The sequence below is a fragment of the Heliangelus exortis genome, chromosome 18 (genome assembly GCF_036169615.1).
Source record: "Heliangelus exortis chromosome 18, bHelExo1.hap1, whole genome shotgun sequence".
NCBI classification, from domain to species: Eukaryota; Metazoa; Chordata; class Aves; order Apodiformes; family Trochilidae; genus Heliangelus; species Heliangelus exortis.
The window spans coordinates 5348341-5360810 of NC_092439.1; the positions used below are offsets into that span (position 1 = coordinate 5348341).

Genomic DNA, 12470 nt, shown 5'->3' on the forward strand with positions numbered 1-12470 from the left:
TTAAATGCATTTGAAAGTGTTTGGGGGAAAAAATGCTTAGAATTCTTTGTCTGTTGATACATTAGGACAGGGAGGTTCCAGTTTCAGAAAGTTTGCTTACGGTAAGGCAGTGAGGTTTTGCTAATGCCCTAAAGTTACTAGGAAGGAAGTCTGATGGAGAAACATTTTGGTGAGAGTGCCAAGTTTTAGAAGCTTCTCCAGCACTAAATACTGGAAGCATTTTTAAATTAACTGTAAATGCAAGCATTTAAACCATGAACTAGATAGGTAAAGAACACAAAATTATTGCCAACATTAATAATTTGTTGAATTTCATCATAATGAACAGTGTTTCATACTATTATATAGGTACATTAACAAAAAGATGGTTGCAGTGATTCTTTATAGGGCAAATATAAGCTGTTAGTAAAAACCTAGACCTATTTTAAAAATCTATTTATTTCTGGAATGAAACTTATTGTAAAATGAAGTTAAAACAAAACTAGCATCTCTTGCCAGTTAGGTATTGGAAAGCATATAAAAAATTCAAGAAGTGCTCCTTCTCAAAGCTTTTTGTGAAAGCATTAAGTTGCTCCTAACACAGTAAACAAGAAAGTAAACAAACACATCATTGGCAACATCACATTTAACTTGGTTTCACGAAATAAGTGAAATATGTAATAAAAACCAAGCTCAGTATATAGCTCCAAACAGTTATGCTCTAAAGTAAACATAAATACCACAAGAAGAGCATTTAAACCCACAAAATAAAGGAATGTCTGTGCTTTTACTTCTGTCTTAATAAAAATGCAAGATACTGAAGCCAGTTACAAATTTTTGCAGGTGCTTTTAATAGCTGCTACTGAGAAGTTTAAGCAAGAAGGGCTCAGTCAAGAATAGCTGCTACAAAAACACTGCTCCTATAGATTTCACATTACTTCAAATGGCCATGGTATTAAAAGTGTTTCTCTTTAAAAAAGTAAAATACAATTTTTTTTTTTTTTTTGTGAGAACCTATTTTCAAATATTTCAAAGGCTACTCTATGTTATGAAAAACATTGCTATTCAGAGTCCTACTTTAATATTAATTTATATAAAAATGCTACTGGAAGAGATAATTTAGTACCACAAGCTGACACAAAAGTAATATGCCTCAAACTGAACCACCGTACCTTGCATTTCCTAAATGCTGAATTCATACAATTTTAGAGTAATTTTGTCTCAACAAACACTGAATATTTCAGCAAATGATTTTAGAAAATTTATTCATGTGTCACTATGGCTTATATTAGTTTGCCTAAATCAGATTCAGGAAGGAAAAAAAAAGCTCCAGAACAAGAGACTCAAATATATTCAGTGGCAAATACAAACTTCCAATATTAAAGCAACAGAGAAAAGACATTTCATAGAAGGTTATGCCTACTAAACCAAAGTATTTGTATGACAATTTTATGCAATGCTTTCTCTCAGGATACTCAGTTTTAAAATATTGTTGAGTGCTTATAATGGGATGTGTGCACGTTATATGTTTTAGCACATTCTTTACGTTATTGCCTAAATACTCCAACGAGCAAACAGAAAATTGAGACAACAGGACATTTCTAGGTAGGACCCACTGAAGTAATATATAATACATTAATAAAATGCCATAGATGAGGATGAGATTAACGAGGAATTGTTTTATTTCTTGTAGTTAGAACCAGTCAATGCTCCATTCCTACAGCATCCTAACTTTACCACTTACCTGCCACAGAACACTGATACCAGTGAATGCCCTGCAGCATGCTGGGGCCAGGCCCATAAGTATAAATGGGTTACAAAATATTGATCTGACAAACTTAGAAGAGATCTAATGGCAATTACTACATGTGGTTGGTTCAATATGATTTCCAGTTGCATTGGAACTGGAAATTACAAGTATGGCTATTCCTATTTTCTTAAAGGAGAAATCTAAATAGTTCCTGAATGGATGTCTAATGATAACCATTACATCTTGTTATTACTTTTCTGCTGAAAGCCAAACAACATGCTCCAGCTCTAAAGAAAATCTCCAGATCTGTTCCATAGTAAGGAAGGGAAATTATGTTTGTTGTTTTTTTGCTTCACATTTTGTTTTGCATCAGCTGATCATAATGATTCAGTGAACTTTAGTTTAAATTTTACTTTTTATGCAAAAATGAAGCACTATATGCTTCAAGAAACATCCACAGTTAACCTGATGGAGTAGCTTAAAAGAGATTTAGAAGTTCTACTTCCTTAGCTAGGGCTTCCAGCTACAGCACTTCCCTAAATATAAGCATTATTCCAAATCTAATTTAGAAAAAAAGATTACATATTTGCTGATCTTTAATTTCAGGCTGGTGATTATAAAAGATACTTGTCAGAATTCTTCTAGATATAATTTTTAAGACATTCACTTGCAAATTAAAAACAAAAGTCACCTTCCACTGACCAATCACCTCCATCAAATAGTATAAGGTCATTCTGGTCATCAGCTTGTTGTATTATCTGTTCCTAAAAACTACCCTGAAAAACTGATTTATCAGAAAAGAAACACAGCAGTATTTACAGTTCTGTGAGTTAATATGAAAAGCAAAAGACAGTATTTGTTAAACATGAGTCACAGTGAAAATGAGTAGAGTTCATGACAAGATGACTCTGATGAATTGGGTTAGTTCTAATTGATGTTTGGGACAAAATAATAGCCCAGACTTTCTTCTGGAAGTCCTGCTAATACATGCATAAGGGGATTATTTCTGGAAACTATGCTAAAATAAGTCTATCAGGTTCTGCTAAAGTGAAATAAAATATTAATGTACTCATTTCAATAAACATTTCTGAGCTACCAATGATTGATCCAATTACTATACTAATCATACATTTTGATTCTTTTAACAACTGACTCATGGAATTCCAAATTTCAAATGAGATCTAGTGAATGCATTCCAATTATCTAATATTCATATGAACAAAAGACATCACCCTGATGGCCAGTTTCACAAGTTTTGCAAACTTGTGAACTGAAAAGGGCTAAAAACTGCAGTTTTGTGAGTCCCTGTGGTCAGGTGTGTTATTTTACATGAGAAAAAAAAAAAAAAGATATATAGGTGTGAAAAAGGTGCTCAAAAGAGCACCTGTATACAAGACACATGCTTTTCCTACTTTTAATCATCTTTTACTACATACAACTACACCCTAATTTTTCTGCCATGCAAAATAATAATAAATTGACTTTACTTTCAGACATTTGTGACAAGGGGAGGTAATGGATACCTTTTCTTTCTTTTCCTGTAAATCAATTCCATTCTCTCAATGGTAATATGTACAGTAAGGCTTCCGGAAATGGGATGCCTGAAACAATGCCAAGAACTTCCCCATTCACAGAAATACTTGCAAATACCAGGCAAAGCTCCCCACCCATCACTCCATACTCTGTGATTTCTGTATGGCTTCCATTAACAAACACTGAAGAAAAGGAGCCTGTCTGCATTTTACAATTAACTTGTGTTGTTTTCATAGCTTGTGCTTTACTTGATACAAAGACTTGAGCTGCTCAGGAGGCTGCAGTAAAGGCTTCATAAAGCACACTCAATCCACTTTTAAAATGTATTTGTAAATAAAAATAATACTGAAAAAACAGCGTTTCCTCTACAAAGCAACAACTCTGGTTTATATTTAAAGTCAGAATATATTGTGTGGTTCATAATTAAGAATAGTATATATTGAGAAAAAAATTTTTAAAAATATCTTCCCTGATATAGAGAAGAAAGTATGGTTAAATTAAGAAATCCCCACCTGAAGGCTTTGCAGTGAAAGTGAGTAATGAAAGCTCTGTGTTTTCAGTCATACTTTCAACAAAACCTCAAAGAAAAATCCCCACCCTTTTCACCTTTGCTGTTATTCCCTTTATTCTTTTTCAGATGCTTTTCCCAAATCAATTACTGGTTAAACTTCCTTCTCCAGGATCAGTTATTCAAATATATTCAAATGCAGTTAATTCCAAATAAAACCATGAGACATTAAGGTCCCACTTTCCCAGTTCTACAGAAATAATACAGCTACTTGAGCCATTTGGGGACAGTGCTCACAATGAGGAAAGTTATATGATTTAAAGCAGTTTAAATTTTATGTGAAAACACTCAACAAAAATTCATTTGCATTTGAACAATGTCATGGCTCTCTCTAGGAGGAATGCCAGCAAATGATTAGTGTCTCATGTTTTATGACACAGAATTTAGCAGTTTCCTTTAACTACAGATATTTTTCAGCATCACTACCATTTTAAACACAAGGTGAATAGAGAGTAATTTGTAGCTTGTTTTCCAAATATTGATAATGAACAGAAACTGCATATATCCTTAGATACTTCTGAGTTCAACAAAAAGTATGCAATTAGCTTCAAAAGCTTGCACTGAAGAACAAAATATTTTCCCCTCAAATTTTGTTTTCTGCATGAATGGTGTCTCATTTTTGCAGAGATTTTATCTCAAATGTTATTTCAAATATATGTTAACATAGTTTCAAAACCATTACATGACATTTGTTACCAGCATACCTAGAACACTTTCTTCTTCTTAGGTAGCTTAGACTTATGTTTTATGGAAAAAAAGATTACATTGCTTCCAATTAGCTTTTCTAACCTCTACCTCAGATTATTTAGAAAAGGAACTACTGAGATAGTAACACAGGTGACAGATTTATATTAAATAGGAGATTGAAAAAAAATTACTGAACTTAGAACATGGAAAATAAGATTCAAACCACAAGAAATGAACTGTATTGCTCTTTTCTGCTGGTCAAGTCCAAGTCCATGCAGTTATATGTGACATAGGGATTTTATATAAGGAATAATGGCCACTATGCAGTGTGTGGCTTCTTTTTTTACCTTGGTGCAAAATACAATTTTCTTCCCAGCATCTTGAAAAATTATAAATAATAAAGTATCAATGCACCAAAGGTGGGAGGAGATCTTTATAAATCTTCCTTTTTTATTTGTTCACTAAGTTCTTAGGGCAGCTCTTGCTAACATTTGCCAAGCATATTTCCAAGATGACTTTTTCCCTAAAGAATTGGATTCTTGAATAATTTATTTCATCTTTAAAGGAGAATAGAAATTACTACATTCTTCCTATTTCTGATAGGGATGTTGGCCTTGTACTACTTCACATTTTCCCACGCTTATGTATTTTTTCTGATTTATATTTTTCCTTCCTAATAGGTTGTTACATACATTCCATAACATATCAACAGTTGAACTATTGTTCAATATAATCTAAATGAGAATGCAAACAAACAATAGAAGAGTTATTTCATTGCATTTATTTTGTGTTCAACAGAAAAATATTAAAGTTACTAGGTAAGTGGATTACGTTTTTCTCTCACTTCCCAAGAGGTATAGAAATGATTGTATAAAAACCAGTAGCATTTTAGGTAAGGACACATTAGGATTAAAATAACACTGTAAAAATATTGTTTGAAAAGTTATTTTTTTCTGAGCACAACTGCTTCTGTTCATTTTTATCACTTGTTATGGCTGGTTTACCACTTGTTATCTCAGTCTTTTAAAATTAAGTGAACGCCCAATTATATTTTAAGAACTTTTTTTTTTAGTTTCTTCCAGTATGCAAAGCCAATTCACAATTAATTTCAGAATTAATTTCAAATTCAAACATCTAATGTCAATTCTTGTTAATTTAGTACCTAGTAGCATTATATCTTATTCTGCACCATCAGATGTTTAGAAATTATTGTACAATGGCTACCTGCTGTACCATAAGTCTTATACTAATAATCAGTATTGAGGGGAAAAAAGCTGTTGAAGAAAACTCATGTTAGCTCATCAACTTGTGCTGCCCATGAGCAGCTTGGGAAGATTCAAAGTCTTCAGTAATTTGGGAAAAAAAAATCCTGGCAATATTCCCTAAAAGTATCAACAGAGGTATGAAACTAGTCAAAAGCAAGTGGAAGGAGCACACAATGTGATGATGGATGTAAAAAAATTTGAGAAGTGTAAGAAATTATCAAACTTTCCTGTGGAGGTAAAATTTGGAGGACAGTTGGTTCCACCATGTTTTCTCCTGCAACTAATAAGATGGGTAAAGGAGTGAAAGTAATGCCTCCTATTTCTTTTCCCAAGAACCACAACTAAACAAAAATAAAACCAGCATAAAAGATCTATATGGACATCTTTAGGAGAAGACACCATTTGCAGCTAAAAGAAGTTCATCTTAACTGAAAAATGTGGTGTCCATTTACTTAGATAAACAAAACTACATGTAGAACAGGAGAATATTTGGAAAACCTCTATTTATAAGGCATACAAGACAGCCTCTCAAAACGTGTCTAATAATTTTAAGGAAGTGAAATTTTCTGCCTTAAAACTTAAGTGCAATTTAATTAATAGTTATTTTGGGGTAAATTTCAACAAAAACCATGACCTCTTACAACAAAGGACTTCAAAAAAAGTGGAACAGATGTAGATTAAATAAAAAATTCCAACAAAATTTACTTTACTTTAATTTTGTTAGAAAAGATATACAGTTTACTGGATCTGTATTTGGGTACTCCTCCCTACTTATTCTGCCAGAAAAAAGTTCCCCTAAAAGGAAAAAAAAAAAAAAAGTATATTAAAATTATGCCCAATATATAAAATAAATAGCAGCCAGGAGCATGGCTTCATTTTTTCCTTGAACATAGAAATCACAGCAAAAACCTCACTGCATGTGAGTCTTAAATCCTTATTTTACAAGTAGTTTAGAAAAGTCTGTAATTCTTTTCTTCTTCAGTCATAAAAGTTCACAAATCCAATCTTAGCATATCATAAATGCCAGTTTTGAGGCATTCCTTTTTTACATGATAAAAAAACCCTACAAATATAAAGCAGATAATCACAGTCTAAATGATAAATTAAAATATAGGCATATACACACACAGAGGAAAAATTATTTGAAAGAAGAATGGGGTGATTTTTGTAATCATACCTGGTAGCACACTGGCACTGAAAATAAAATGTTACAATATTTGAATTCTGAGATATATTATGCCAGGAAACAACTTCACCTCCAAAAATTTCACTAATTTTCTTTGACGTGACAGTAAAAACAGACTAGAAAGCCACTTTTAAAAAAAACCCTGTATTATTCTTCTGGTTTGAAAATAGAGAAAAAACTCAAAGGAAAACCACTAGCTTTTATTTTAATTTTTTTCATAAGGCATTGCAGAATATATTTCCATTCTGATAGGACACTAGCATCATGGTTCCTAATGAATGTAATGCCACAAATGCAGAAATACTTATCACCACAATAATTTTCCAAAAGGTTGCCAGCAGCCCATGATCATAAATTTCTTTCTACGTAGGAAATGAGAAAGGAGCAGAGCAGAAGAATGCTGCTGCCTGCTGAGCTCCACTGCCCTCACTCCAAGAGGAAAAGAGAAACAGGAAAGCCAACAACTGCTTTCAACTTTACTGAATCCCTGACTAGCTTGGGCAAAATAATGAGTATAATCATGCAGATATGCAGACTTTTTATGCCTCTCAGAAAGCACAGAAATAAACCCATACATAAAAAAAAGCAACCTCCAAAGCAAAACTGACCCAACACCAACCCCTCACTGGCATGATAAACAGTGATAAAAACATACACCAAAAAAAATCATTCACAATGACAACATAGGTAAGAAATGGGCAGTATAATTCCCAGCCCCAGAGTGGGCCGGATAGAGGAAGAAAGCTAAAGGAAGCAAGGAACCAATTTCACAGGGCTCCAGGGTAAATGCTTTTCCATGACTAAAAGCTTTTGAGAAGCTTAAGTATATTTGTCTTTCCCTTGTTACCTATGGATGTTTTCCAATGTTAGGGATTATTAGCTGTGTTTAGAAAGCTCCAGTGTCTTGAGTGCTGCCTACCCAGAGCAAAAGACAGAAGCATTGGCCCACAGCACCACACAAGTACACTGAGATTTTGCTTGTCACTCCTTAGAACAGTCCCTTTTGTAAGGCTTCTTCACCTATTTTTACCCAGGTCAGAGTCCAACACAATCCACTTGACAGCTAAAAAAATCCATCTGTACAGGGCTATGGGGAAAAAAAAAAGGGGCCACCTGGACAAAGTAACCAACAAATTCTGTGGTAAAAATGGTGAATCCTTTGATTATTGGAAAAATAAGCTTACAAAATACTGCTCTAGATTTCCAGTCAACCTCCAATTAATGAGAAGCCTCATTCCTCTCAAGGCTACTACTCGAGACTGTGCAAAACTGTAGTAACTGCTGAGCATTTAAAATCACTGACAGAATTACAATACTGACACCCTTATGCTTTTTAAAATCAGTTCAAGACTCAGACGGAATTATCATCATCATTCATAGGATTTAGGAACACTGATATAGGGGGTATGTTACAACAAAAGGAGTCCTGTTGGCCAAGTAGGTTTAGGCATAAAAAAAAGTAAACATTCTCTATATCTAAGAATGGTATATGGTTTATACTGAAAGTGGATCTGAGGAGGAGTTTGACATTTGGCTTCAATGTTTGCAGATGCGTGCATCCAGGGTGTATATGGATGACATATAGCTTTGTTACAGACATTTAAAATATTTCCAACAGAGAACAAATTAATTATATACTTACGGCATGGGGTGTTTAGTCTGCTCACAAGTTGAGGGAAGGCACAGAGAGCTGACAAGTCTAACTCATTGCTTTGATTTTGTTCCTTCTCTTCAGTCTGGTCAGCCCAAACTACTGATTTTTGTCTTTGAATCAAGTGCTCAATCTCCCCATATTCAGTCTCAATTAAGCTATTTGTCAGACCAGCTTCTTGCAATGTCTGGTGTTGTTTGCGAAGAACTGGGAGCAAAGTATTGAGTACTCTGTAAAACAACAACAGGCAAGACAAACATGACCAAATCTCTAATAGTCTGATCCTTACTAATGCTACTACAATATGAGAAGCTTTTTGCCCTTTTCCCTTTTCTGCCCAAATTCCCCTGTGTAATTTATTTTGTTTCAGGGAAATACCATGACAATATTCATGACTAAGTAGAGAGATTTTGCACTTCTGCAAAATTTCTATTTCATCCTAAGCATTTACTAAGTATATTTTTTCCTCAGTGTCCAAGATCTTCAGTCCCTCAAACACTAGAGAAATGCAGCCAGTATTTCTTGGCTGAATTTTGTCTTTCTAAAATTGTCAGACAAAGGAAGAATTTTAGGAATTCTTCCTGAAAACAATATTTCTTCAACTGTGGAGACAGCTGAAAGACTAAATGGTAGGTTCAAGCAATAGGGAAAAGGATATGTATCTAAAAACCCAAAGAAGCAACTTCGTAAATACAATGTAGCTTTAAAAATTTGCTTTCAGTTTTGCTGGCTTATGTAATATTTTTTGTAACATTTATGGTAACAGCCTTTCATCCAAAGGAGGAAGAAAAGCTGGTTATTTAATTTTGGAATTATTTAGTTACAAATTTTACATACTTATTTACTGAACAGATTTGTGATTATATCCCATTCCTTGTGTCACACTTTGAAAGCTAGACTCCAACATTTTCAGGAGACTGGTAACAGAAACTGAGCTGATGCTTACCTACAGATTCATCTTTGTTTCAGTCTGGCTAGCTATGTAAGTGTTTAATAGTTACAATTTTTACTACAGGTAAATCAATATCTATCGTGCAAGAAATTAAAGGAGAAAACAAACACTTGTAAAAAAATCAATACTGCTGTCAGCACAGAAAAAGAACATAAGATACCCATGTCTACTGAACGATTTGTTAAACCTATGCAAAGAAGAAAGTTAAACAGAAATGAGAAGTACAGCTGTATACATGCAGTTTGTTAAAAAATGGTAGATAGAGACCAAGATTTATGAAGTGATTATTATTTCACATATCTTCTTGCTTAAGAAAACACAATTCTGATCTAGAAAAAGTTTGAGAAAAACCTGGCTTCTGTTTCAACTACAATTAAATTCTATGGATACGTCCGATTTAGTTACAAATGTCATAAGACTTTCCATATGTGCTATGAAAACATACTTACTTTTCTGTCTGCTTATAATGCTGATCTTGAAGGGACACCAGAAATAACATGTGCTCAATCTGGGCTTTCAGGTCCTTAACTTCTAGGTTTAAATGGCAACACTGCAGTTCTTTAGAGAGTTCCTTGGGAAATTAGCAAGAAATAAAACCACTCCACATTAAACACATAGTGAGAAACTAAAATTTTAAATATCAATATTTCTTCATCTTATATTAAAAAGTAAAGGTGGCATGGGACCTATATTTTTGTAATAACATTATATGGTAGCAAAGCCTGATTTGTTTGATTTTTATTTAAATGCATAAATATTGCTTTGTAGATTCCTTTGACCAATCATTAATGTGCTCTCCTTAGCATTAAGGACCCAACAGGCACACATGTATGCTTATCTATACATGCTCATGGATACATTTGCTTCTTTACCTGTGTACTTGTTCCATATCTGAATGTCAGGGACATTGTCTGGGACAAGTCCTTACTTTATTCAGTTATCTTCCTGAGATGTCAGTATATTGTTTGAAATATCTTGAAATTAATTTAGGCATCGAAACATTTTAGTCACCCCAATAGAAGTATTGAAATATATTCCATTTTACGGAATATACATGATCATTTATATCACTCCCTTTCTTTTCCTTTTCTTATTCAAGCACAGACCTTCCACCCTTCCCCTCTGTCAGCTCTGGTGTTTGCCTGAGGCTACCTCTACTTGCTCTAACTTGGTAGAGAAATTAATGCAACTTCCTACTTTTTAGCCCTTTAAACACCTTTCTTAGCACCCTTCAAAAAAATAAATGTTTTTTTGGCCAGGGTAGTTAGGTTGCAGGATCCCTTGAAGTGAAAGGCACCTTACCTTTGGTATACACCCATCTTGACTCAGGAGGCGCATTTCATTTTCAACACGATGCAGCCAATTGGTGTTTTCCTCAAAATGCTCAACTTCCTCTTCTCTTTTCTTCTGCATGTGTACACGGTGGGTTCCAAGCATTGCAAGTTTTTGATCCCGCTTGCAAGTGGCCTAAAAATCAGCATTTAAGGAGAAAAATATCAGAGTACGTCCACAGCTATATATATAAAATCATCTTTAGATACAAAATGTTGCAAAAGAACATTTTACCATTACAATGACTGTTAATAAATAAGGCACTGTGCTTATAGGACAGTGACCCTTCACCCTTAATAAATAACATCTAAAAGCTCACTAATGGTAAAACCAACATTTGAGTGCAGCACTGCTAACATACAAGATAAAAGTTAAATCCGCTCACTTTCTTTATTCCAAATTGTTTTGTATAAAAAGTGTAAGAAGTTATAGCTCCTCATTATGAAGAGTAATAGAGCTATACTCCATAGTAAGCAGCATCTAAATCTATAGCACAGATATTTTATTACTTCAGAGTTTCTATGACATAGAAGAGAATTCTAGAACACATTAGTCACTTGAAATATCTTCATTAATGACAAGGAAAACTGTGTGATTTATTTTCACTCTGACATTTACTAAGGACCAAGTTTCATGTGAATCACTGGGGAAAAAATAGTCATATGGTAAACTATCATTTTTGGCCAAATACAGATTGTTACTGTGCCTAAGAAAAACCAGCTGCATCCTCAACTTCCTTTCTACATAAAACATATATTTCTTTGAGCTGATTTTTACCAGCAAAATCAAGATACTATCTAGCTATGTTTTCTTATTAGTACTTGAATTCTTCTAGAAAGACATGAACTCTTAATGCTGCAAAGCAGCAATTGTTCATACTTAGCCCCCAAATCTCTCTTAAAATTCAAGGCAGCTTAACATAATTTTCAGTTCACACAACTCTCCTTAAGCAGCTATCCAAACACCTTCCTGGTGACAGCTGGAAACACCAATGATAAAAATCTCTCTTGTTTAGTAAAGTCCTGCTTTTTTGTATGGAACAGAAATTACTCAGCTAGATAACAGCTTCAATGGCTGTACCATACATAAATTAACATGCTTTGGTTTTGGTCAGGAGCCCCACGAGTCTCCTAAATCTCATCAGGTCTTAAGTAACTGACAACCAAGTCTACATAAGGACAAGCTGAAAATTTTTCAGTTAGCAGCACAAAGCACACCAACAGTTTTCAGTGCAGGGTGGAAAAATATAGCACACCTGGCATTACTGTAATATTTTTGTTACCCGAGTGTGCCCCATTTTAATTACATATTTGGTCATTAAGTATATAACTACTTCACCAAAGTTGACACATTAGTACGAATGACCACAAATGATACTTTGCATTAAATCATGGAAAACCCACCTTTTCTACCCTTTCTTCAGAGCACATAATCTGGATTTGTTCATGATATTGTTTCTGGTAATGTGTCTTCAGTGTGTTTTCTTTCAGTCGCATTTCCAGCTTGAGGTATTCTCTTCTGATTTCCTCACGGTTTGCAAAGACATTTTTAAGGATTTCTTTGTATC

The 12470-nt window shown here is 34.0% G+C and overlaps 1 protein-coding gene across 2 annotated transcripts in view; it reads right to left on the minus strand.

The window, feature by feature from the left end:
* The window catches only part of KIF18A (kinesin family member 18A), a 29741-nt gene that overhangs the window by 6614 nt on the left and 10657 nt on the right, over nt 1-12470 (minus strand). For both annotated transcript variants that reach the window (XM_071762349.1, XM_071762350.1), the window contains exons 10-13: nt 12307-12469; nt 10874-11038; nt 10021-10142; nt 8611-8849 (exon numbers count right to left, since the gene is read on the minus strand). In XM_071762349.1, coding sequence (XP_071618450.1) covers nt 8611-8849; nt 10021-10142; nt 10874-11038; nt 12307-12469 — 689 coding nt within the window. The remainder of the gene's footprint in view (nt 1-8610; nt 8850-10020; nt 10143-10873; nt 11039-12306; nt 12470) is intronic.